At 44.0% G+C, this 25,767-nt stretch overlaps 3 protein-coding genes and 1 long non-coding RNA gene across 14 annotated transcripts in view; 1 reads left to right on the forward strand and 3 right to left on the reverse strand.

Annotated features, from left to right (window-relative positions):
* Positions 1-8,662, reverse strand: part of LOC130198442 (E3 ubiquitin-protein ligase MARCHF6-like) — a 50,927-nt gene extending 42,265 nt beyond the window's left edge. For all 6 annotated transcript variants that reach the window (XR_008832627.1, XM_056421604.1, XM_056421602.1 and 3 more), the window contains exons 1-10: positions 8,527-8,662; positions 7,399-7,498; positions 7,120-7,193; positions 6,873-7,016; positions 6,407-6,479; positions 6,135-6,315; positions 5,409-5,649; positions 4,993-5,054; positions 4,645-4,677; positions 1,118-1,169 (exon numbers count right to left, since the gene is read on the reverse strand). Coding sequence is in view for 5 of the 6 variants with exons in the window: in XM_056421604.1 (XP_056277579.1) it covers positions 1,118-1,169; positions 4,645-4,677; positions 4,993-5,054; positions 5,409-5,649; positions 6,135-6,315; positions 6,407-6,479; positions 6,873-7,016; positions 7,120-7,193; positions 7,399-7,498; positions 8,527-8,545 (979 nt within the window). In the remaining variant the exon portion in view is untranslated. The remainder of the gene's footprint in view (positions 1-1,117; positions 1,170-4,644; positions 4,678-4,992; positions 5,055-5,408; positions 5,650-6,134; positions 6,316-6,406; positions 6,480-6,872; positions 7,017-7,119; positions 7,194-7,398; positions 7,499-8,526) is intronic.
* On the forward strand, positions 7,706-10,401 carry LOC130198445 (uncharacterized). Of its 5 annotated transcripts, XR_008832630.1 has the most exons (5): positions 7,706-8,074; positions 8,584-8,631; positions 9,360-9,478; positions 9,785-9,958; positions 10,284-10,401. It is a non-coding gene; the product is annotated as an uncharacterized LOC130198445 (long non-coding RNA). The 5 variants fall into 5 exon arrangements; XR_008832632.1 differs by lacking the exon at positions 8,584-8,631 and having other exon boundaries at positions 7,708-8,074; XR_008832629.1 differs by lacking the exon at positions 7,706-8,074 and having other exon boundaries at positions 8,081-8,631; positions 9,765-9,958.
* LOC130198444 (ATP synthase subunit C lysine N-methyltransferase-like) lies at positions 8,761-11,690 on the reverse strand. The gene is made up of 4 exons (XM_056421610.1): positions 10,308-11,690; positions 9,776-9,913; positions 9,616-9,666; positions 8,761-9,515 (listed from the first exon to the last, which is right to left on the reverse strand). Exons 1-4 carry the CDS (start codon positions 10,587-10,589, stop codon positions 9,294-9,296), a joined length of 693 nt encoding a protein of 230 aa, XP_056277585.1. The 5' UTR covers positions 10,590-11,690; the 3' UTR covers positions 8,761-9,293.
* LOC130198443 (neuropilin and tolloid-like protein 1) lies at positions 11,587-24,723 on the reverse strand. Of its 2 annotated transcripts, XM_056421609.1 has the most exons (7): positions 24,681-24,723; positions 17,905-17,946; positions 16,172-16,299; positions 14,118-14,346; positions 13,308-13,421; positions 13,070-13,214; positions 11,587-12,246 (listed from the first exon to the last, which is right to left on the reverse strand). In XM_056421609.1, exons 1-7 carry the CDS (start codon positions 24,706-24,708, stop codon positions 11,724-11,726), a joined length of 1,209 nt encoding a protein of 402 aa, XP_056277584.1. In that variant the 5' UTR covers positions 24,709-24,723; the 3' UTR covers positions 11,587-11,723. The 2 variants fall into 2 exon arrangements, with proteins under 2 accessions (XP_056277584.1, XP_056277583.1); XM_056421608.1 differs by lacking the exon at positions 24,681-24,723 and having other exon boundaries at positions 17,905-18,029.
* Positions 24,724-25,767: the final 1,044 nt, after the last annotated feature.

Below are 25,767 nucleotides of genomic sequence, written 5' to 3' on the forward strand. Positions count from 1 at the left end.
CCACCTCACTACATGGATCCTGGACTACCTCACCAACCATCCACAGTATGTGAGGATACGGGGTTGTGAGTCAGACCGGGTCTCCTGCAGCACAGGGGCTCCACAAGGAACCGTTCTGGCTCCATTCCTGTTCACCATCTACACCTCGGACTTCAAGCACAACTCTGACAACGTCTACCTGCAAAAGTTCTCCTACGACTCTCCAATCGTCGGCCTCATCTCTGCCGACGATGACAGGGAGTACAGAGAACTGAACCAGGACTTTTTGGAATGGTGCCAGCGGAACCGCCTCCACATCAACTCCAGTAAGACTAAGGAGCTGGTGGTGGACTTCCACCCTGGTAAACTCACTCCTCCGGTACCAGGGAGCATCTAGGGACTGGACATTGAGATTGTAAAATCGTTTAAGTACCTGGGTCTTCACCTGAACAACAAGCTGGACCGGGCTGACCACGCACACGCACTTTATAAAAAGGGACAGAGCAGACTCTTTCTGCTGAGGAGACTGAGGTCCTTTGGAGTACAGGGAGAACTCCTGAAGACCTTCTTTGACTCTGTGGTGGCATCAGCCATCTTTTATGGAGTGGTCTTCTGGAGCAGCAGCAGCATGGCAGCGGCTGACAGGAAGAGGCTGAACAAGCTGATAAAGAAGGCCAGCAGCGTGCTGGGGTGTCCTCTGGATACTGTGGAGGTGGTGGGGGACGGGAGGATGATGGCAAAGCTATCGTCCCTGTTGAACCACACCTCCCACCCCATGCAGGACACTCTCGCAGCTCTGCACAGTTCCTTCAGCCACTGGCTGATTCCTCCCCGGTGTCTGAGGGAGAGGTACCACAAGTCCTTCCTTCCTGCTGCTGTCAGGCTGCACAACACACTGCAGTAGATCGCTGGAGAGCCTGGCAAACTCTGCACTTCACTCAGCACTTTACTTTATTTCCCCCCCGTATATTTAGTATTTAGTAGTTCGTTTTTTTAGAATTGTGTTTTACGTTTTATATTTATTTTCATTGATGCTCTGATGTGCACCACTGATGTGATTTTTGAAATTTCCCCACTGTGGGACAAATAAAGGAATATCATATCATATCATACAGTACATCAGCACTACATCACTCACCAAAGACCAGGATGAAGAGTGTGTTGAGAGACATCACCCAGAAGACATGTTCCTAGAGAAGACACACACACACACACAGGTCTCAACTTATGTCTGTATGCACCACATAAACATCTATTTACATCGAGGTTGTTAAAGGGAGATCTGCGTACACTGTATTTCAGCCTGTCGTAATGACCATAAAGGCAAGACAAAAAGTTGGTCCGCATCTTAGGGACCTTTATCTAGGGCTGACCTTTCCCCCTGCAGAAACATTACTAGTTTACATGTGAGATTGACGTTCACTGGCCCAGGATCCTTACACGTTTATGCATTCATTGGAAATGGGGGTTCACGGGCAAGAAGGCTTTTCCTGTCGCCACTTTGATGTCACTTAAGGTGCTCTCACACCAAAAGCGTTGCAAATTTTCACACGAGTAGATCCCTTGCAAAGCCAATGTAGAGGCGCGAGTGGTTAAAATTGACGCAGATTGCGCGGCGCGAAAATTCGCCTGAAGCCGAGTTGCGAAAGCCAATCAGCATTGAGACGCTCCACCGTTGGTAAATCTGACTGGCTGCTACTCTAGTAGCGCTGGAAGCGGAAGTCATTCAGACGTAGTCGGCGAAAATCACCGAGCTGTGTGAGTCTGCGGGTGATGTTATGTATAAATATATATGTAATATTAATGTTATGAACCCAAACACGAGGGCGTTATATGTTTCGAGGTTTGTGGGATGTCCTCAACAAGTATAAAGCAGAACTAGTGGTTAGTTCTTCCATGGTGGATGGCGTATATTCGCAACGCTTTTGGTGTGAACGCAGCATTACAATGGTTACGTTATAACGGAGCACCAGACGAAGATCCCTAACGGAGTTAGCCACGGTGGCTATTCTAGAGCAGGGGTCCCCAACCCCCGGGTCGCGGCCCGGTACCGGTCCGTGGCTTCGTTGGAACCGGGCCGCGGAAAAAAAGTGAATAAATAAAGTTAAATTTTTTTTTTTTATCAGTCGGAAAATTATATTATTTTGAAAAAGGACCGGATACACCCGTGTGTACGTCTGAGCCGCGTTCAGGAGTCTTAAAGTTCGGGTTTATCGCTGCAGGCGAGTCTCACGCGCCGAACCCTCTGCTGGCGGCACATTTCAGTGACAAAGAATCTTAAAACATATTCAACTGCTCAATGAATTCTGTCACTTCAGGGAAATGACAACTGTTTTCAAGTTGGTCGATAAAGTCGCTGCTGTGTGGGCGAGTGAACAGCAGAATATTCTACATGTTTCAGACGTTGACCGGGTGGAAGAGGCTTTTAAAAGAGTTTGAGCGGTACTCCAACCACAAAAGACCCGACTGCAAAAGAATAGACCTGCACCCATTTGTAAACAAACCCACCCGGTGAATCGAGCTCGTCCGAGCTAGAAGAAAATTAGTTCGAGATGCAAATGACGGTGGCCTTAAGGGACATTTCACACAACAACTCTGCCTGTTCTAATGACAGCGACCAGAACTCGGTTAGGAGCAGCGGACCAAACACACGTCTGTGTCGTCTCCATTAGCGGCATCGTGCAGGTAAACAAGCGCACGGCTCACACTAATTCGGCGTAATGATGAGTTGTTGTTTTGGCACTTTATGCCCTTCGTATAATTGTATGACGTCATATTTATTACGTCATTTATATTGCCGGTCCGTGAAAAATAATTTCTGACACGGAACCGGTCCGTGGCTCAAAAAAGGTTGGGGACCGCTGTTCTAGAGTGCTACTTTGAAACGATTCATAGAGAGAACAGTGTTCATTTGGAAAGCTGGAGGGGGCTCGTGCCACTTGCCCTAAACAAATAATATATATATACTAGAATGGGCACTCGGTAGAGCGCATACCTTCGCATATCACAAGATTGGGCATTGAATTATGAACATTTTGGCATTAGTTGCATGCCAATTGGACAAAAATGTATCGTGCTATGGCAAAAAAAAGAGTTTGACCTTTCCATGACCTTGACCTTTGACCCGATTGATCCCAAAATCTAATCAAATGGTCCCCGGATAATAACAAATCATCCCACCAAATTTCATGCGATTCAAGAACATTTTGACCTGTTCATGACCTTTGACCTTGACCTTTGACCCGATCGATCCCAAAATCTAGTCAACTGGTCCCCGGATAATAAACAATCATCCCACCAAATTTCATGCGATTCGGTTGAATATTTTTTGAGTTCTGCGAAAGATTTTGACCTGTTCATGACCTTTGACCTTTGACCCGATCGATCCCAAAATCTAATCAACTGGTCCCCGGATAATAAACAATCATCCCACCAAATTTCATGCGATTCGGTTCAATACTTTTTGAGATTTGCGAATAACACGCATACAAATAAATAAATAAATAAATAAATACACGGCGATCAAAACATAACCTTCCGGCATTTTCAATGCGAAGGTAATTAGGGCTGTCAATCGATTAAAAAAAATTAACTAATTAATCGCACATTTTGAAATTCATTAATCGCGATTAAAAGGTTTTTTTTCTTCTTTTTAAAGACAAAACTTCACACAGAGCTGTGTTTTCAAAGAGGCTCCTACCTATAAAGTGCCAGCGAGGTATTTAATATTGTGGATGATAAATTGTTTCTTCAGTGAAACATCAGATTCGTAAAAAAAAGAAGTATATTGAGACCCCATTGGTCCTGTCATCTTTAACATTGAACAACAGCAGAACCAGTGGCCTTGGTAACTGACTGACATTCACATATGTAACGTTCACCCTCTGGAGGCTGGGCTCATTTTCTACATTTTACAAAAAAAATGTAAATTCACCTTTTAAAGGCGTTTGCATATGACACATCCCCCATGTGTTATACATCAAACATTCCAGAACAATCTCAGCTCTATATATAATGAGGCACATTGTCCTTGCGCGGTGTTCTCTGGTTCTCTGACTGACAGGTTGCTAATGAGCCTCACCTGTGAGGTGGGAGGTCCTTTGTGATTTACTGAGTGTTCATTGGTTGTTTTTTTCGCAAAATGTTGACAGACAAACGGATTGACAAATCACGTTGAAGGTTTCGTGTGACGAGTTATTTCCGCGCCGCGTCACCCGACACGTCGCCCCTCCGTTCCTCTGTGGATCAGAGGGGGAGACGGGAGGAAGGAGGAGCAGGAGGAAACCCGACTTTAAACTGATTTCTGCTCCTTATTTTCGCGGAGAAATAATTGTTTTAAAAACGGAAACAGTGTAAAAACTTCAACGAACACCGGAAGTAAACAAAGTTGCGTTAATTGCGTTAAAATATTTTAGTGCGTTAACGCGGCCAAATTAATCGCATAGATTAACGCATTAACGCTGAGAGCCCTAATATATATATTTTTTGTTGTTGCAGGAATCGTTGTTTTCATGAATCTCTACAAGCGATGCAAAGTTAGCATCCACAAGGGCCACATTTATAGGAAATATGTTAGGTTGAAATAAACAAAAATTGCCCTTTGAGGCACAATTTGTATGAGAGTAGAAAGAGTGTGTGTGTGTTTGTGTGTGTGTGTGCACTTACCAAGAAAACTAGGGAGCCATCCAGCCCCAGCATCTGGGACGCGAACAAACAAAAAATGTCACGTCACAGTGATCCTTCATAACAGATAAACATGCTTATATTACTAACACCAGCTTTTATTCTTAGTATCTACCAAAACAACAAACAGCATCCCTGAAAGTGCTACGTAAACACGCCACACAAGAGATGGATATTTCCTGTCACAGAAGCTTTAGCCCCAATGTATCTAACTACCTGCTACCCTGCCTGCACACTTTGCTTTTTTTTAGCATTATGGTCCCAGCTGCATCACATCATTTTCTGGGAATTAAAAAAAATATATATATATATATATATATAGATTTCCACCCTTTCCCAGGTCAGCTCCTCAGCGGCTCGGTCCCACTCGAGGGCGTTCCAGTTAAAGTCTTCTGCAAAGAACGAACGAAAAGTAAACAACTGAAATGGTAGGGAACACCAAAATATGCTTCTGTGGCCACATTAACATGGAGGTTGCTTTCCCTGCCATGATTTACATATATTTATTCCGAAACAGAGGAATGAAAACACTGGTTCACACAAAGCTATGCATGTTCTCAATCTTAAAAAATATTTTCCCTCAGCATTCCTAGTCATATTTGTTCTAATAAACTGACACGTACACGCATATCAGTTCTGCGTTTTACATCATAATTTAATATCTTGGTTCACCAAGTAAGAATTGTGTCAATTCCTCTTGAAAACAACTCCTTTAAAACGGTCTGTGTTTCGATGTGCACACTGACCGTGTGCTCCATTATTGGCCTCGACAGCATCCTCTTCCCTGCCGTCCTCATCGTCATCGTCGTCCTCCTCCTCCTCATCTTCCTCCCGGTTCTCATCTTCCTCCTCGTTGTCAAGTCCAGCCACGCCCCCCTGGTTGCCGGCATCATTTGGGTTGGCGGGTGCCTGTCCTTCCGGGGCGGCGTCTGCAGGCTGCTGAGCTGCAGCACCCTGTGCGTCGACGCCGACGTTGCCACCTGGAGCCTGTAGAATCGTGAAATAACACCCAAAAAAACAAACATATTACAGTTCTTCACCTACAGCTTAGCTCGCCTGCACTCACTTCAAGGAGATTATGTGGCTTTCACTGAGTCCCAAAGGTGTGATTTAATCGAGCTCCGTGTACTATAATCTAACCCTTTTGAGGTTCTTTGCTGTCGCTCACCACTCAAATTGTAGTTTGCAGCCACCTCTTTCCAAAATATCCCCATGTATCCTCTCAGACACTTGTGTGAAAATGTCTTATCAATTCTTGAGTAGTGGCAAGAAGCCTGTTCACGGAGGTCAAAACAAATACTCTCAAAAGGTGTTCATGAGATTTCGCTTTCACAAGAAAAAGATTGGACTATTATCAATTACAGATATGAAGCTGTCATGCTACATGCTATGTAGTGGTAGAAAATATATACAGGGCAGCTCTAGCTCTATGTGCAGATAGATGTCAATTGGAGACGTCTCACGGGACTCACGTCGTTAGCCGGTGCTGGACCGTTGGGCTGGTTCAGAACTAGAGGGGGTGGATTCTGCTCCAGCCACTGGGGGGCGCCACCATGGACAATCTGTTCCCTCAGCCACACCAGGCTGATGAAGGCGCACAGCGTGCAAGTGACTACAAAACAGCCCTGGAGGGAGTCCGCAAGCAGGTTTTGCCTGCGAGGGAGAACAGCCACACGACAAAGAGGATGCAGTGTGAGAGAGAATTAAGGGGCAAGATCGAGACCGGAGGAGAGTTCAAACTTACGTTGAAAGCATGTCTAATGGCAGAGTAAGGAGAGAGCTCACAGAGCCAGTAAATAAGCACTTGTAGATACGACCTGTTAGAAAGGCAGAACAAACAAACAGAAAAACCAACAAACACAATCGGAGAATCATTTCTGAAAAGCGACAAGTGGCATGAAACAAACTCAAAACTATGCTGCACATTCTTGAATCTTATTTGAATTGTATTACATGTAATGCTAAATAAAACTGTTTACCTCTTTCTTTTATTTACAGCATAAGTGACCAAATAGCGATATTACTTACGCTTTGCTCCATTCCCTGAATTAAATCAAGTCATTTGTTGCTGCAAGTCTTCAGTTCTGCTTCTAAGTTTTAAACAAGTGCTAACTGTTCATTTTATATTCAACAATTACAATAAAACTAAAAACAATGTGCAACTGCTGATAAATATCTCCTCTTTCATTTGAGCATGTCGGATGACTTACATGCTGTGAGAGGCACCACACTTAACCAGGCATAGGCCACCAGCGTGTAGTGGAACCAGTATCTGATGGCTGTTGCAACACTGGTGAGCAGCCCCGCGAAGATGTCCTGGACAGGCAAGCGAGACGGCATGTCTGGAGAGTAGACTGGGCAAAAAGCCGAGAACGAGGAAGGTGGAATGAGGGTCTTCATATTTAGGCAGTTCAGAGGAGGCAACAGCATATTAATGCACTGCACACAACAACTTACTTGGTGTAAATGTAAACCTGTGCTTGCATAATTCACAGTATTCCTTTCTGCTGTGTTTCAACCACTGCAGTAAGCTGTGAAAACAAAAAAGGAAACCTTTGTGAGTTTGACTCTTATTGTCATGCAGGCAAATCAGGCAACTTTACCATGATTCTTCACAGCTGAAATGTAAGCCCTTCCTCGCGCAAAAAAATCAGCATCTGAGAACCCACCTTTCTTTGAACTTGTGGTTTCAGATTTAAAGAGAAGAGAAGAAAAAGGGAAATGAATGCAACGCACCATTCCTGATGGATGAACTTGATGCTGCCGGTGCAGACGCAGGGGTGGTAGAGTGGCTTGTCCTGGGTGGCCTCTGACCGGCACACGCGACAGATGTCACCTGCACAGCAGGCACACATAGCACAACTTGACAACTTGAGATGTTGTATTTCCCCCCCATTTCAAATTAAATGCACACTGCATTTTTATTCGTATTAACCACAGATCATGTAATTTACCTTGATTCGGACTGGTGACAGGCTCATGGCATAATATCTGATGGCACCTATTTTATTTTGTTCTTCATGCAAGCTTTCTGCAGCACATGTAAGTTTCAGGATTTTAAACACTGACTTGGGATACGTCTGTGTCTCAACAGTGAATACAAACAGGTCCTATTCGTAGGGCAAACTGTAATCCTTGGAGTACATGTGTGTCCCTAGATGACCAAAATAACTATAATTAGCCATGGGGCATAACACCAGTGAGGATATCCAGAGACCACTTGACTGACTTCATGTATAAACATTTAGTGATGTTAAATATGAACACGTGACGTTATGTTTCATCACACCTAAACACACAACACCAAACAGCTGTCATGACAAAGCTTCGTCGAGTGGCATGGTCGCACGGTGTATGTCCCCCCAAATGAAACGTTATGGTCGCCTGGTGTCCTTTCAGCCACATTCTAACGGTAACGTTAAACCTATTTAGCGAGAGCGTGCTATTAACTAACCTGACATATCATAATTAGTTAGCTTATTTGGGACTGACTTTAATGGAGAGACGGTCATCCGCAAGGACGTCGACACCCCATAACGGCCCACTTGTGGGAGTCGTCTTGTCCATTAAAGCAAATCGTCACCCATTGCTGCTGACGGCGTCTTACCACAGCTGATAGCCAACTAGCTGCAGCTAGCTAATGCTAGCGGTAGTTAGCTGGCGAGCTAATTTGCCATCTTAGCGACTTCTTTAATAATAATACGTTTGCTAAAATCTGAACACTTGTCCCGACTGTCAGAACATGCTGAACCGGGTCATTACCAATGACGGCACTTAATGAGTTAGCGCGTGCTCAACCCCTCGTTTGTATCAGTTGTGGTTAGTTAACACGGACAAGTTTGATCGAGTTGTAACATTAGCTACCTTCCTCTGCGGTGTCCATCTTGGCTGGCTACTGGGGCGGCCCTGCTCCGCGCTCAGTCAGTATAAAAGCGATGACTGGCAGCCATCTACGTGTACACATTTCAAGTAAGTGTTTAGTTCGAGCGCTGACTGTCTGTGGCGTGACCATGCGTTTCACAACAACACCTCTTTTCCCCTTCACAGTGCATTAGCTCGCGGTCAGGACCAGCTCAGCGCCACAACTAGACAGTGCGCTATTTCTACCACTAGGTGGCAGCCCAGCGCAATCAACCTTTATTTATAAACGCACACTGAAAAGAAAAATACAATAGGGCACAGTGGAGTTTTCTGTGAGACAGACATGCTACATTTGACAGCCACTTGGCAACACTTTTTTCCTTCTGTAAATAATAATTAAACTTTATATTGCTAAACCGAGTAATGCAATCATTTACGAGCATGGCGTGTGCCACTTCTTTTAACTTTCATTTGGTAATTAACAGTACCATTTGTGTTCCCTTTTATTCCTGGGCTGGTTTTGAGCATACACACATACAAAACACAAAATACCTGGTTGATCATTCACCTGCTTTTAGGCATGAGTGTGCAGACATGATGAGGCTGATAACCCTGTGGTGACAGGAGGCAACCCACTTTAAACGCTCATCGAGGCCGGTATCAATCAGGGCCTTTTCACAACTTGGTTCAATCTTACAGTCAAGGACATTGATGTGTTTAAGGACAACAGTCTTCCCCAGGAATTTCAGTTATACGCCAAGTGTTTGCATTCATGTGTGTGAATCTGATTTATCCTCATGTTCTGGAGTTGTCATCCTTGCCATTCCATGTTGCAGGTGGTTTTTAAATGTCTTGGCGTCGTAGACCCACACGGTGTCTATGCCCTCGCCGGCAGAATGTTCAGGGACCCAAGTAGGGAAGGGAAAGCGGCAGGCCACCACCTTGGCTGTACACGGTAACTCGCTTGCCAGCTTCAGCTCCAGCTGGTCCATCTGCAGATACGGACAGCAATAATTAGGACATCAAGAGTAAAACTTTGGGATTCCTCTAAATTACTTTTAAAAAAAGATTTGTATTTATTTTTTAACTCACCATTTGAGGGACTCCAAATATGACAACATTGGAGTACTGAGCAAAACTGACCTAGCAACATTCAGACAAGAAAATACTTCAACTGCTGTGATCAAATTAATGAATTTTCCCAAAATGGAGTCACCACTACTAATTACTATGTTATTCAGGTATCACTGACCTTCCACAGGTCTGAGATATGGAAGGAGGTGGAACGGTGGACTCCCTCTCTCAAGGCCATGTAGCGAGAATACCACACCAGCCAGGGGTTCAGCTCAAAGCCGGACGCTTGAAACCCGTGCTTGGCCGCTGCGATCACCTGCAAAGAGGGAGGGAGTCGTGAATAACCTGAAATGGAACAAAGGTAAGCAGTAAACTGCCAGAAAAAAGGTTACCAAAAACTGAAAAATAATGTAGTTACACAAAAAGGCCCTTTTCAGGGAACAAGTAATTAGTTAGCAACTTGCAGCTGTTTGCAACAGTGTTGGAAAAAACTTTCTGAACAATATTTGATTTCCATTGTAGAAATAATATGCAAAAGGTGGATAAGTCAAAAATATGAGTCTGGGAAATGTAGTCAACATATTGAGCAGGTCACCGACATCCTGTTTACTTCCATGGCAGTGGTTTTGCTGATCTTGGTAATATTATTATTATTATTAATAATATTATGTGTGTTGCCTCCACAGGGTAAGACAGCACACATCACTTACTATTCTCCCATCCCCACTGCCAATGTCCGCCAGGGTCCCTGATCTGGCTCGCAGCACACCGAGGACGTTCTTCACCTGGGCTGTGGTCGCCGGGACGAACGGGAGGCAGTACTTCCGCAGGGCGGGAGCGATAAACGGAGCGGCCACCGCGTACAAGACAACAAGCGACCCCCCCAGCAGGCCCGTGACAATGACGCCCACGCGACTCCGGCTCTTTTTCACCTTAACGTCGCTCTTCAATTGTCCCTCCGCAGAGGCCAGGAGAGGCCCCTCTTGTGACATGTCGCGAGCTTAACGGAACGCGAGCGTACTTTAGCTGAACTTGAAATGCACGAATGACAGCTGGCACTCGGCTACCTATAGTTTAGCTAAGCCCGCTAGCAAACTAATGTGAATGTCATAAATCAAACCTATTGTATTCAGTGCCCACCTGCTCATTATGCAAAGCCAAAATTTCAACAAAGAAATATAATTAACTCAATAATGAGCCACTGAAAAAGCAATGGTCCTGTTATTCGTGAGTTCTGATTTGTGCAGCGCTCTTTCTCATCCGACGGGGGGACAAAGATGAGCGCACGATGGTTCCGCCCTCGTTCCCTGGTCAGTGAAATCCTTTTAAAGCGAGGTGGCAGCCTCAAATAAATACGCACACGCAAATGAAATGCCAATGCCATGGTGCCATGCCGATTGAAGGGAGAAGAAGATGTTAATTGAACAAAAATAAAAAGACAGTCAACAGAAGGAAATCACCCAAATTGAAAACATCAATAAACAGTAACAAGTTCATCCGAACAAACAAAACAAACCAATACATAATATATCCCTTCACACTGCAACGTACCCTATAAATTCTAAGCCAGTATTATACCTGCAAAACAGTATGTTTGCATTTGCATGTATGCTGATGTTTACGTTTCCATCATATCCTGTACTTTATAATATCCGTCGTCTATTCTTGTTTGATTCTGGACATATCCTCAACACAAAAACCTCTGTAAGGAAAAGTAATGTTCAAGAGTTGCAACATTTTCCTTGCTTTGGTGGTGGCCTGATGTCCAAACATAGAAAACACGTTGACACCTCATTCATAAAATAATCTTAAATGTAAATATGTGACACAAAAAGGGAGCTGTGATGCATTAAAAGTAGTAGTATTAAAAATGTAAAGTTGCTGTTAAACTCTATTATAAATAATAAATGGTTGGTCCTTAAGCTCTATTTGTGTTGCATACACAATGTATAAGTTCCCTTTTATTTGAGACCAAGAAACACTCACAAGAGCTGTAAAAGATCAGCATTTATTCCTATAAGTTACACTGAAATCTATTTTTAAAAAGGGTTAGGGTTGTCACATCCCCAGATAAAGAATCAAGGTGATGACCTCTTTCCCCCCGTATCTTTATGTGTAGCCTGACATTAGAGGTCATTAGACAGTGTGCGGTGGACAGCTTGGTCCAGCCCCGATGGGCCCCTGTGGATCTGGTGGTGATGCATGTGGGGCCGGCTGGTGATGGGGCCTTCATCCATCCTCGAATCCTCCTCCTCCTCCTCCTCCTCCGCCCTGTACCCCTCCACCCCGTCCTGAGAGTAACTGTGCTTCATTACCAGGATGCTCTTTCGTCCCATCGGCGTGTTGTGGTGGGGGAGGCACGGTGACTGCTGGCTCACCATCGCCGGCGGGTGAGCCCCCTCGTCAGCCACGATGTTGGCATCCCTAATGCTCAGGTTACTGCGGCTGCCGTGCACGCTGCCATGGAAGGAGCCGCAGTGGTGGTCACGGATGCACTTGGAAGAGGAGCGGCGGAGATTGTGGAACTTCTCGTAGTCCTCGGCCATGGCGGCATCGGTCAGATCGCCGGACGGGGCAAGGCGCAAAGTGCAGAGCTCGTAGTGAGGGGGCTCAAAACCGGGGTGGAGGAGGGCAGAGTCAAAGTCCTCTCTGTGGAAAGCGACATTAATTCTTTAAACTAACTTAATTGTCCCAGTTTATTGAATAAACCCGAATAGGAACTGGTTACAATGACACCAGAAGGTAGCGGTCAAGCTTTTGTCTGCATTTTATCAAATACGTTTTTATTGTTCAAGCTGCATTAAAGCTGTTGTATTTTACTACTTGGCGACAGTGTTATAACTTTAAATACAACATTGACATAAACATTACTCTAGGTACTAAAGAGAAACTACAGAGGGATTGCCTCTACTTTACACATAGTCATTAGCAGTGGGGGAGGAAGTACTCTTACCGAAGTAAAAGTAGTCATACTAAAATGTATAAATACTTTAGTAAATGTATCGAAACATTAGCTTGAAAATATACTGAAAGTAAAAGTACTCATTACGCAGAATGGCTCAAAATAATATACATTATAGTATTGGATTACGAATTTGTTGTAAAGGAACCTATTGTTTTTCAAGGAATTATTATTATTATTATTATTATTATTATTATTATGTATTAGTTGATTGTATATTTATTCAAAAATCTGAATCTGCAAAGTAACTTTAAATCAAAATAAATGTATATTTCCCGCTGAAGTATGGTAGAGTAGAAAAGTAGCATAGGATGGAAATAGCCAATTTTGACATATATCAAATTGTTTTAAAGCACAATGGTTAACTAAATGTACTTGGTTATTTTCCACCACTAGCCATGAGCCATTGTCTCCATAAGAATACAGACCAGTGCATCTGGTTTTCCCATCGTCTTTTTGCCCGAAATATGGAATTTTGCATGGAGATTGGCTGGAAGAACTTAATATCACCTGCGGATGATGTATTTCTTGCGTGGCTGTTTGACCTGGATGATGACGGAGATGATGAGCAGGATGACAACCAGGCCACAGGTCACTACAATGATAGTGATGTTAGTGTGGTCCAGCGTGTCCAGGATACTGGCTTTCCTCTTCTCTAGTTAGGGAGACAACACAGAGAGGAATCACTTATCCGTACAGCTGCAGCCAACGATCGACCGCTTTCTCTGCCTATTGTGTCGTAGGGTACCTTTGCAGTGATTCTCGTCCCATGGATAAACGCAGTTCTGTATACCGTTGCAGACAAGGGTGTGGTTGATGCACATGTTGCTATGGCAAAATAAAGTTTCCGCTTCACACGGAGCTGAAGGAGAAAATGCTAGAGTCATGGGGCTGTACACAGTAGGCTAAATTATAGGTATTTGTTAAATGGTATTCAGTGGATCAATTAGCTTGTGTAATTCAATTACAATACAAAGTCACTCTGTCCATGTGGACATTACCACCAAATTCAAGTAGGTCATTTTCTAATCATAGCTTTTTCATTTCTTTACTTTTTTAACTTGGCCAATGGGATGCAGCAAGTTAAAAACACCCAACATTGATATTGTCACTCTACAAAGTTGCTTTCTTACCTAAAACGGATTTGTGTCTGAAACGTTCAGAACAATTGTAAAAACTTGTTGTATGGGTTCTTATGAATGCTTTTGCGGAAATTACTGAGTAAAACTTTTTTTTTTACATTCTTCATTGAATGAAAATAAAAACCCCACAGTAACTGGAGCCGACATGATCGAATGAAAATCCCTATCTATTACACAGCTAACAGTCATTCCTCATTTGTCGCTAGCCATATGCCTCTTGAAAGTATTGTGCAGTTTTCTGATTTGGACGAATATACTTTCTGAATAACCTTTTTGAAGAGGTTTATTGATGACATTTTTAAATGATGACGGCAACTAATATAGAGAAGTAACCAAAATGCCACTGGGGAAGCGTTATCATTTCATTGTTGGGCCCTCTACTCTCTCATATAGAAGATAAATGGAGATTCACTCACGCTCATGGAAAGTTGTAAAGAGGATCCTGAATTTGCTCTTCCTGCTTCCCTCATCTGCCCACATTCTCACCACGCCGACAGAGGACACCAGCATGACATCGTTGGCCACCGTGGAGCAGAACTTATTCTTTAGGTGCTCAACCGAGCTGCTGCCGTCGTAGATGGCGACAAAGTTTCGCTTGCACTCATTCGAGTTCTGCATCTCGTACTCCAGAAAGCGCATGTAGATCTGTGGGTAAAAAGCATACGGCTCTTCCACATTTCTTACAAAAGCCCTTGTTGGAGAAAATCATATAACTTAGTTTGAACTCCTTAGAGTTAGACAACAGAAACAATTATCTAACTTGTTATGATACTTGGTTATGTAACAGATGTTTCCTGGAAATGAGGATGTGGGCAACAATAAAAGGAAACTGCATCATAAGCAGGTTCTGAAAATGGTAATCTTGACCCAACCGGAGTAAATCGTTTGCCAGGTTCTGAAAATGGTAATCTTGACTCAACCGGAGTAAATCATGTGCCAGGTTCTTTCGGTAAGCTTGGTCCAGAGGAACACTCTTAAAAAGAACACAACATGTTCGGGAAGCAGGAAGGGCTCTGGCTACTTGTTCTGGTCATTGACTCCAACAACTGATTTGATTGCTGAAAGGTCTGATGGGAGGGCTGAATTTACACTCTAAATATTCTAGAAAGATGGATTTGTTGAACTTGTTCAATGCTGCCTTGTGCTCATTAAACACTTCCTGCTGGGTTGTTTCACCAAATCAATATCTTTCTGCTCATCATTTTGCCACAACACCCTTCACTAAGCCCCAGGCCTAGGGTGACCAGACGTCCGGATTTAGGCCGGACAGTCCAGATTTTCAATGCCCCGTCCGGATTTTTCCTCCTTTTGGGAGCCGCGCGACCATATATGGGCACTTCCGTACGGTGTACTAACGGTGTCCTTCCCGCGCCTCAGTGAGTTCAATAATCATATGGACTTCACCCAGCCAATCAGCAGAGATCACCCTACATCACTACACCCACCGTTGTGCCATTTGACCAATCAGCAGAGACCAGGTCTGAGTTTGATTTTCTCCTTTTTCCGAGTCCCGGAAAAGACGATTTGGCAGCTCGACTCTCTACATTTTATGTCCAAACAACTAAACTAAACATGGCAGATGAAACTCACACATGTTATGCTTGAATGGTTGTGCGAAGTGAGTACATGAGTGTTGTTTGTGGAGGACTTAATAAAATAAGTGAAATTACGGCATTAAAAATGTAGGCACCATATTTGATCAGAAGGTTCCTCTGTAGAAACTAGAATTGATATGTAATGACCATTTTTGGACATATGCCCTGTGCAGTAACAAGACATACTCAGTGTATTGTCTTTACAGTGCAATACAGCTTAGGACTTTATGTTTAATCTTGTTAAAGTGATTCAGAGAGAATGTTAACCCATTTCTAAAAGTATTCAAGGTATAAATAGTGAATGTGAGTGATTTGTCAGATCATGACCTTATAACAGTTGTATTATTGCATGTGTTAAATGTTTTAATCTTTTAAAACATTAATTTATCTGTTTACTATTTATGTGACCTGTGATTTAATGTGTACATTTTAAGTCCACAAATGTTATCCCTTGTGGCACTCAGCACTTTTCATCTCAATGGTCAGTTTTGGAACACCACAATGTATTGAATGAATACAAATACTGTGAACAAAAACTTTAAGACTCTTCAAGACTATTCTGTTACATATACATCATGTATAATCACACAACGTTGTATTGTAGAGGGGAGCACGCCAAAGTCCTATGCAATTATTGACAGCCTCACAAAATACCGCATAGTGTCCCCCTTTTTTGGTGTTATGGATATGGTCACCCTATATACGTTAGCTATGTTAGCAACTTGATCAACTTGATATCCACTTTGCCAGCTTGAAAATGAAGACACATGTTCGCCAAGAGAGTCTATTATTTTGTATTTGCTGTGAGAAGGATAAACCATTTACATGTCACACCACCACCACCACACACCAACAGCAGTTTGACTTATACAGACCCTCGATTTTGGCTGGGCCTTGATGTACCACCTGCAGTCCACAGCCTCAGTGGGTAGCGCTCGGCCCTCTCCGGCTATCTGGGTAGATTCCACAAAGCCTTCCGGACTGCTCAGCTCAAACTCACAATCTGCGGATAACAATATTTTTTTGTGTTTATCAATGTGAGATTGTAAAAAGGGTGCGGTCTCCTTTCCCACGCTATGGGGCGGCGGAGGAGGGGTGGACGGGTGGGTGCGTCTCCACACTTGCGGATTCCGTGCAGCGCTGCCGGTCAGGGGCGGCCCGAGCACATTTGGCGCTCTAGGCGAACTTCACTCGTGCCCCCCCCCCCCCCCAAATAAAATTAAAATTAAAAACGATTTTTCACGAAAACGGAATTGCAACTTTCAAACGCTATTTTGCCCTGCAAGACTGAATTTCTTTCAAATAAACAGAACAACGATCGCAACAATGAACAAACATTAAATAAAGAACAAAATCCCTGAGAAAATGTCACGTCTGTGCTGAACTACGCTCCGGCCACGCCCCCCTGATCAACATAATGTTGTTTTTGTTTTCTGTTCTGTTGATGGCTGGCAAACAACAATCTTAGAAGGTCTGGGTCACTTGTGGCACATATTATTCACTAATTCTTCAAAGTTCTTGAACACACACACTCTAACCAAACGCCCCTCTGTGCTAGCATGTTCTGATAACACCAAGGAGACCCCTTCCGTTTTCGTTTAAATGTCAAAATATTGGTTGGCTATATAGATAGGGGCGCAAAAAAAAACTGCCCAGCAAAAAAACACAAAAAATCTTGTTTTTTTGTTTGTTTTGCTGGGCGCATTTTTTTACGCCCCCCCTCTGAAAGGTGCCCTAGGCGGCCGCCTATAGAGCCTGTAGGAAAAAACGCCCCTGCTGCCGGGCATGTTCCTCTCCGGCGTCTAATTGCTGTGCACTTGACTGGATGAACTTCAGTTGCTGGTGGGGCAAGACGGAGACTTCACTTTGTCCTCCGTGTTGTGCTTCATGGGGACCTGGCTCTGTGGATCGATGGCGGACCTCCGGCTGGCTGGCTTACAGCTGTGCGGAGCGGACCGTGACACGGAGCTGACCGGCGGGTCGAGGAGTCTGCTTCTACCCCAAAAGCGGCTGGTGCAGGGACATGGCTGTGGCTCTGCAGCGCTGTCCTCCGGACCTGGAGTCCCTCATCGTCCACTGCAAACCCTTCTACTCCCTGTTCGGGTCCCTCCACTCTGGCAGGAGGCTGAGGTCCATCAGGTCCAAGATCTCACACCACACTGACAGCTTCATCCCGTCGGCAGTCGGGCTCATGAACAGAGCCCGGGTCCCCCACTGACCCTCATGAACAGAGCCCAGATCCCCCACTGACCCTCATGAACAGAGCCCAGATCCCCCACTGACCCTCGTGAACAGATTTATTTGATCTTATACTATTGTAAATGTAATGTTAAAATTATTGCACTATGTTGACTTTTGATTGTTGTTGTTGTTGTTTGTCTGTCTAATGTACACACCAGCTGCCAAGTCAAATTATTTGTGTGTCTAAAACCCGTAGCAAATAAATGTTTCTGATTTGATTCTGATTCTGATTATCCGTTCAGTGAACATGAGGACTCAAGTCACATTATATAAAAGTAGGTCAAAATTTGAATGATGACCTTCAGCTGTTACTGTTATCCATTTGCAGCAGGTCTAAGAGGATATAAAAAATAAATTAAATACTCACATGGCAGAGCTGGCAGTTCCCCAAGCCCGTTGAACTCCGGATCTGAAAGCAAAACATAATATTCAAACAAATAAATACATCTTTGGAACATTTACTCAAGTCTCTCCACAATCAGCGGTCACATACAAAATTAAACCATTTTAAAGTCGTATTCCACATATATGGAACATAAAGGCTTTTCACGTTATTGATAGAGTTGAGTACCATGTGTGTTCTCTTTATATGGATTTGAAAGTGGATGTTGTTTAAAACTGATCATTTCTCAATATATTAAAACCTTCGCTGAAGTATTCGAAATGTGCTTATGCAATATTCACCGAGAAAAATAATACGATGCCAAAAAAATACAACAGAATAAAAATGATAATATTAAAGAAATATTGCAAAACAAAATCACAGCTGGACCCGGTTTACACATAATCTACGGACCAGCGCAGTCCCCCTGCTCTCATTTAAACTCCCCAGATGCCCTTCATCAAAAAAATGAAGAAAAACACACACTATGTCTCTTCCATGTCTCACAGCAAGAGACAGGGAGGAGAAATTGTGTTCTAAACCTTTGTGCTGATGAATCTACTTGCTCAGGTGGATTATGAATCCTGATATACCGGTTTAGTTCGGGACGGATTAGGCCCCCTGCCAACAGTGTGATCAGCTTGGTTATAAAAATGTCCCTTCTTTCTTGTTTTCCAAATTCTCCTGGAGATACTCTATGTAGTTTGACATTGAGTGAGGGGAAACTTCAAAGAACCTTAATTAAATCCCAAATAACGCACCCTTTATTTGACACCCAATGAAACACAGGACAGAAATGTGCTTGAAAGGAAACGGAGTGGAGATAAGAGTGAGTTTATTTTAAAACCATACCCCGCTTTTATCGTTAGCATATTGGTAGATTATCATCTAGTTGTTGTTGAACAATGTGTCTACAAATGTCCAAACTATCCAACATTAGATATTAAAAGCATTTAGCTAAGAAGAGACATCTTGTACACACAACATATGAACTTAAATATTAACATGAGAACACAGTTCTCTCACATTGTTCACACATCGCGCAACAAAACCTGATAAATGTAGTGCGCAGCGACCCTTTCAAACTGCTGCAGTTCATTAAAAAAAAGTGTGTATGCATTCATTTTCTTCGGCCACCAGTGAGGAGAGGAATTAGACAGGAGATTAACATTTGGCACGGGATACTCATTACATTTTAATATAAACAGACGAAAGCAACTTGTCGTGATCTGTGATCTGCCAAGAATGAAAAATATCTCACAAAAGGATAGTTAATGTTTTCAGGACCCTGGTTATTCAAAGCTGGATAACGTGTTCTAGACCAGTGGTTCTCAAATGGGGGTACGTGTATTATTGGGCAAATCCAATCATTTGATCCGGCTCCAATCAGATACCGAGGCTACCTGCCAGTCTTCCTGCAATTACCAAGTTATTTACGTTCGTAATGTTTTATGATACATTTGGGGGATTGGCTTTGGAGGGGAGGCAGTCAGTCAGTGCGTTTACATGATGGTATAATTCGAATCTTGCTTTAGTCGGACTATGCTATCTTTTGGGGGATCTGCTGTTATCCCAATATACATGGCAGTGAGTAATTCGAATCATTGGCCGAAAGCATGTCATATCCGATACGATAGGTGGCGCTGTTTTCATAACAACTCGTGGTGATAGTCATTTCCGCTTGACCTCTTCACCACGACCAACAACAACCAACAACAACAACATCAACATTTCGAGAAAGATGGCGAACAGAGAGCAAGGCGAAGCTACATCCCTCTACTATTCTTGCATGATGTTAATAGTGACATTATCGTCTCTTTCGACTTCCGGGTCACGACATGGGAGGGAGGGAGGGAGGAGGGCGGCGGGATCTCGAGCATGCGCAAAGACGCAAAGTCCAGTTCCTAATCGAATTCACCGTTACATGCCGCGATAGTCGAATTATCAACTGGATCGGATCGAGTTATCCAGGGCTGTTAATCGGATCGAAGTCGGACCGCACATAGTCCGACAAAGGTGTTTACATGAAACGGATAATTCGATTTCAGTCTGACTAAGCCAATAATTCGAATGCATGTAAACGCACTGAATGTTGCCGACTTTGCCACTAGGTTTAGCAATTGTTTATAAAAACTGAACCTAAAATGTGTGGGGCGGACTCTCAGGACTAACCTTTAACTGGAGCAACGCTTTACAGAATTAAATGAGAATATACAGATCATTTTTGGAAGAAAGAAAGAAAATTAAGAAATAAAGATAGCTGGATGGGATGCAGATTAAACTTTGCCCCCTCCCGTCAGTGTAGGTAGCCTATAAAATCTGCTGCTAATGAAGCTTCTGCCTTGGACTCCCTTAAGCTGCTACTGCAGCTCAGCACTGACAAGCTGTATTCCCCTGAAGACAAGCTTTCATTAACGGTGTGTGTGTGTGTGTGTGTGGGGGGGGGGGTGTTTGTGTGTATTTGTGCTGCAGCTGCTGTGCCTGCACTACAAATGGAAATGAGACTACATTCCCAGCAGCGTGCAACCAAAACAATATCAAAGTCACAATATGTAACGCTTTTTTGATTTTGACATAATAAATCGCAAATGTGTGTCAAAGTGTGTTTTAATTGGAATACGTAATCGGGCCCAAAGGGGGATGGAGACTGCGTAAAAAAGAGTTAGCTATTGTGAAACTCCTTGCATGTTGGTGGACTGGGAGAAAGTGCCAAGGAAAGGAGTTGAAGGGCTTGTAGTAATACTCTCAACATCATCCTGCCAACTAGACAGTGCGGCAGCTCGCCAGATCCAGGGTCAACAATATCGCAGAAAAATGAAAATTCATGAATTGTGTTATTTCCCCCTTTGTCTGCTAATCCCAAAAGGAATCGTTGAGGGAAACAAAAAAGATCTGTTGTTTGGGAAAGTGCCCTACAACGACACATGCTCATGTGACCTTAGAGTCCACATAGGGACAACTAATACTCAATGCTTTTATTTCACAGAGAAGTTCATTGCTTATTGGGTATCAAGAGACACTCCCGAGCCAGTTTATTTTGTGTGTGTGTGCGCATCGATCAGAAAACGCGTGATTAAAAAAGCCAATCAGATTTGTCTCCTCTTCCATGTCACGAGAATGACGATACCGAATGCACAAAATGGTGCACCTTTGTAACGGTAGTTTGTTGTGGCAAAAATGAAGAGTAGAGAGACAATGATTTTATGTAGCAACCCAGCGGGACTGTATTAATGAGCACAAGGCAACATCCAACAGGTGAACAAGTCCATCTTTCTAGAATATTTAGCACATATTTGTAGTGTAAATGTAACCCTCCCATCAGACCTTTTAACCAATCACATCAATTATTTGAAGAGCCGGGCACATGATTTACTCTGGTTGGATCAAGGTGACAGTGACCCAACCGCACTAGATAACAAGGGATCGTAGTCCGCATTCAGGAGAACATCTGTTAAATAACAGAGCGTCATAGCAAGGTACATCATTATTTATGTTGGCTAACTCTAAGAAGTTCAACCAAGGTTATATGATTTTCCCCAACAAGTTCTCAAGGCGTCCAATGTTCCAAAGGTTCAAATGGTGCACCTTTTAGTGCACCTTTGTAACGAGACAGGAGCTAAAACAGAGCTTTCAGACCAAGGGTGATTGTAGGTGAATTTGGTCAGACGGCATAAGGAAAAGAACATGCTTTGTTCAACATTAAAGCATGTAAACATGTTCTTGTGTCAAACAAAAAAACTAACGTAAACCTGAAAACAAGCATGATATCTCTCCCAAATTAAGTAAAATGAGCAAATAACTGTGAAATTGAACTACTGATTCTGATTTTTAAATATACCGTTAAGATGTTTCAACCGTGGCAAAAAATGTGCCCGACGCTGAGTTGCGAAAGCAATTAGCGTTGAGATGCTCCACTGTTGGTGAATCTAACTGGCTGCTGCTGCTCTTATTGCGCTGGAAGCAGTTATTTAGACGGAGTCGGTGAAAGTCACCAAGCTCTGTGAGCCTAGAGGTGATGTTATGTATAAATATACAGTATATATATATATATATATATATGATATGATATTAATGTTATGAACCCAGACACAGGGGCATTAGATAATCCAACATTTGTGTGATGTCCGCAACAAGTATAACGCAGAACTAGTGGTTAGTTCTTCCATGATGGATGACTGAAATGATAACTGTTTCCATGGACTAAAGGCATGCAGATAAGCCCCGCCCCCCCACCCCCCCACCCCTCTATGGCGCTAATTATAGGTATGAAGCGAATGATGGGAATGAACCACAACTTGTCAAGCGAGTAAACTCACGCAAGTAAAGTTCATCTAAAAGAACACTGATTAATCCATCTCAAAGGCCATGTTTACCAAATGTTTATAATTTCAAGACAGAATTGGTCGATTATTTTTGTACGCCGTGTTCTTTCCCTTTCGTCCATCCCTCACCTTGCGTGAAGTTGTACCGGGCGGAGAAACCGATGGCCTCCAGTTCGCCATCGGCTACAAACTTGATGTACAGGTACCTCCCACTGGAGCGGACGTATGCCGGGCTCTCCTGCCCGCAGAAGCGCCCGAAGATGGGAGAGAAACCGAACGGCCCATCCCGGACCTCAATGTGGTCGAATTTACACTACAAGGACGGCTCGATGGAATACCTGTCTTCGAAGAACAAGTCGATGCACTGTCGGGGAGCGGCTGCAAGTGGGGAGATAGCTGTCATTCAGTGCGTTTACATGCAATCGAATTATTGGCTTAGTCGGACTGAAATCGAATTATCCGTTTCATGTAAACACCTTAGTCGGACTATGTGCGGTCCGACTTCGGTCCGATTAACACCCCTGGCTAGCTCGGTCCGATCCAGTTGATAATTCGACTCTCGCGGCATGTAACTCTGAATTCGATTCGGAACTGGACTTTGCGTCTTTGCGCATGCTCGAGATCCCGCCGCCCTCCCCCCTCCCTCCCATGTCGTGACCCGGAAGTCGAAAGAGACGATAAAGAATATTTACACAAGTAAGCACACCATCTTCTGTCCTTTCTCACCCATCTTATTAACAGCTCCCTCTCAACTGGCTGTTTCCCCAACTCTCTGAAGGAGGCGAGAGTCAACCCTCTCCTGAAGAAACCCACGCTCGACCCGTCTGAAGTCAGCAACTACAGACCGGTCTCTCTTCTTCCTTTTCTCTCCAAAACTCTGGAGCAAGCTATCTTGAGCCAAGTGTCCTCCTATCTCCACAGTAACAAACTTCTTGACCCTCACCAGTCTGGATTCAAGGCCGGCCACTCAACAGAGACTGCCCTCCTTGCTGTCTCTGAGCAGCTTCACACTGCTAGAGCAGCCTCTCTCTCCTCTGTCCTTATCCTTCTCGACTTTTCTGCAGCATTTGACACCGTGAACCACCAGATCCTTATCTCTTCTCTTCAGGACCTGGGGATCTCAGGCACTGCACTCGCTCTTTTCTCTTCCTACCTTAAAGACCGCACCTACCGGGTAACTTGGAGAGGATCTGTGTCTGATCCTTGTCCTCTCACTACTGGGGTTCCTCAAGGCTCCGTCCTGGGTCCCCTCCTCTTCTCTCTGTACACAAATTCTCTCGGCTCTGTCATTCGTTCGCATGGCTTCTCCTACCATAGCTATGCCGATGACACCCAACTGATCTTCTCGTTTCCACCGTCCGAAACACGGGTGGCGGCGCGAATCTCTGCCTGTCTGACCGACATCTCTCAGTGGATGTCTGCTCACCACCTGAAGATCAACCCTGACAAGACCGAGCTACTATTCCTTCCAGGGAAAGGCTCCCCCACCCATGACCTGACTACCACCTTCAACAGCTCTGTGTTGGCCCCTACCCTGACTGCCAGGAACCTCGGGGTGACACTAGACAGTCAACTCTCCCTGACGGCCAACATCACTGCGACAACGCGTTCCTGTAGGTACATGCTGCACAACATCAGGAGAATACGGCCTCTTCTTACTCAGAAGGCGGCGCAGGTTCTGATCCAGGCTCTGGTCATTTCACGCCTCGACTACTGCAACTCCCTCCTGGCTGGTCTACCTGCTAAGGCCATCCGACCTCTGCAGCTCATCCAGAATGCAGCAGCTCGACTGGTCTTCAGCCTCCCGAAGTTCACCCACACCACTCCGCTCCTCCGCTCTCTCCACTGGTTACCGGTGGCTGCCCGCATCCGCTTCAAAACACTGGTTCTGGCGTACCGTGCTCTGAACGGATCGGGCCCCGTCTACATCCAGGATATGGTCACACCGTACACCCCGGCACGTTCGCTCCGCTCGGCAACAGCCAACCGACTTGTGACTCCTGCACCTCGAGCTAATCACTCGAAATCCAGACTGTTTGCTGTCCTGGCTCCTGATTGGTGGAACGAGCTCCCCACTGACATCAGGACAGCAGAAAGTCTCTACATCTTCCGTCGGAGACTGAAAACACACCTTTTCCGACTATATCTGGATTAAAACACAGATTTGCACTTCAGTGGCTCTTAAATAGCACTTACTTATGGTACTTTTGTAGTTCGACTATGTTGAGGAAATGTTACTTCCTGTATTCTTGTTGGTCTTAGTTTGTACTCTAGGTTGAAATGCACTTATTGTAAGTCGCTTTGGATAAAAGCGTCTGCTAAATGACATGTAATGTAATGTAAAAGAAACAGGATTATAAACCAATTGTAATGATTATTTGATTATTTTTAGTTAGATGTTTGCCTATTATGAAACATGGTGCACAGCTGTGAACTCACCAATGGGCAGCAGAAGTTTGTGCACCATTTCTGTTCACAGAGGATGAGGAGCTCAGTCACAAATGTTGCCATTAAACAGTCGTTGATCGGACGTCCATTCCTCAGGGGAAAGTGCCCATCAGTCAGTCCCTCTCCAAATGCGCCACAAAGAGTCTCTCTCTCTCTCTCTCTCTCTCTCTCAGCTCAAAGGATTATTCTACACAAACCTTCACAATTTTTGCTCCACCTTTAGGCTGCACTAATCCTCTCAGAAGATATGCGTCCAAGGATGGGCAGAGGAAACCGAAAAAAACGTGCGTACGCGCGCGTTTGGTAAATGGACTGTAGGCCTACTTGTAAAGTGCTTTGTATAGTTTCCGACCACCCAGAGAACTTAAACAACTTACTGATATCATTCACATCCATAAACTGATGGGGATGGGGATGACCTAAATCAAAAATGCATTTTATTACATGAGTGGATTAATGCTGATGCATTAACCTGTAAGCAGCATTTCAATGTTCTAGCTGATTAAGAGGGAGGTACTTTTTAGTTACTGTATGTGACCGTTTATCTATATTTATATAAAACAGCTAGTTTTGTTCTCAAAGCAAAAGGGAAAATAATCCTGACACCAAACTTGGCGAGAAAAGGAATGGATACACTAATGGATTCAATGGGCTTGGATGTGGCGAATGGCACTGGATGAGTCAACGCAGCATCAGGAGCAATCAGTTTTATTCATCTTAAATTCAATGAATCATTTATTCCTTTTACAATTGTGTGCCACAGAGAAGACGCACAATTCAATGCACACACACACCACATTGACAAAGATTGATCAAATCTGGTAGTGAACCAAAATATAGATTTCTGTGAGTCATTGATCATTAAACTTTAAACCCCTCTCAGTACTCTGCCCACTTCCTGTGTGCGTGGGCCCTCAGGTCAAAGCTTTCTCTTTGAGCCACCAGTGACTCGCGATCGTGTCCCAAATCAAAGATGGGGGCATTGATGACGTCGAGCCAAGCCAGCCGGGCAATGTAGTGCAACCACGTCTTCGGCAGGTGCCCGTTGAATGGCACGCAGCGCTTCAGAGCCTCTCGT

Source organism: Pseudoliparis swirei, chromosome 8, assembly GCF_029220125.1.
Source record: "Pseudoliparis swirei isolate HS2019 ecotype Mariana Trench chromosome 8, NWPU_hadal_v1, whole genome shotgun sequence".
In the NCBI taxonomy this organism is placed as follows: domain Eukaryota; kingdom Metazoa; phylum Chordata; class Actinopteri; order Perciformes; family Liparidae; genus Pseudoliparis; species Pseudoliparis swirei.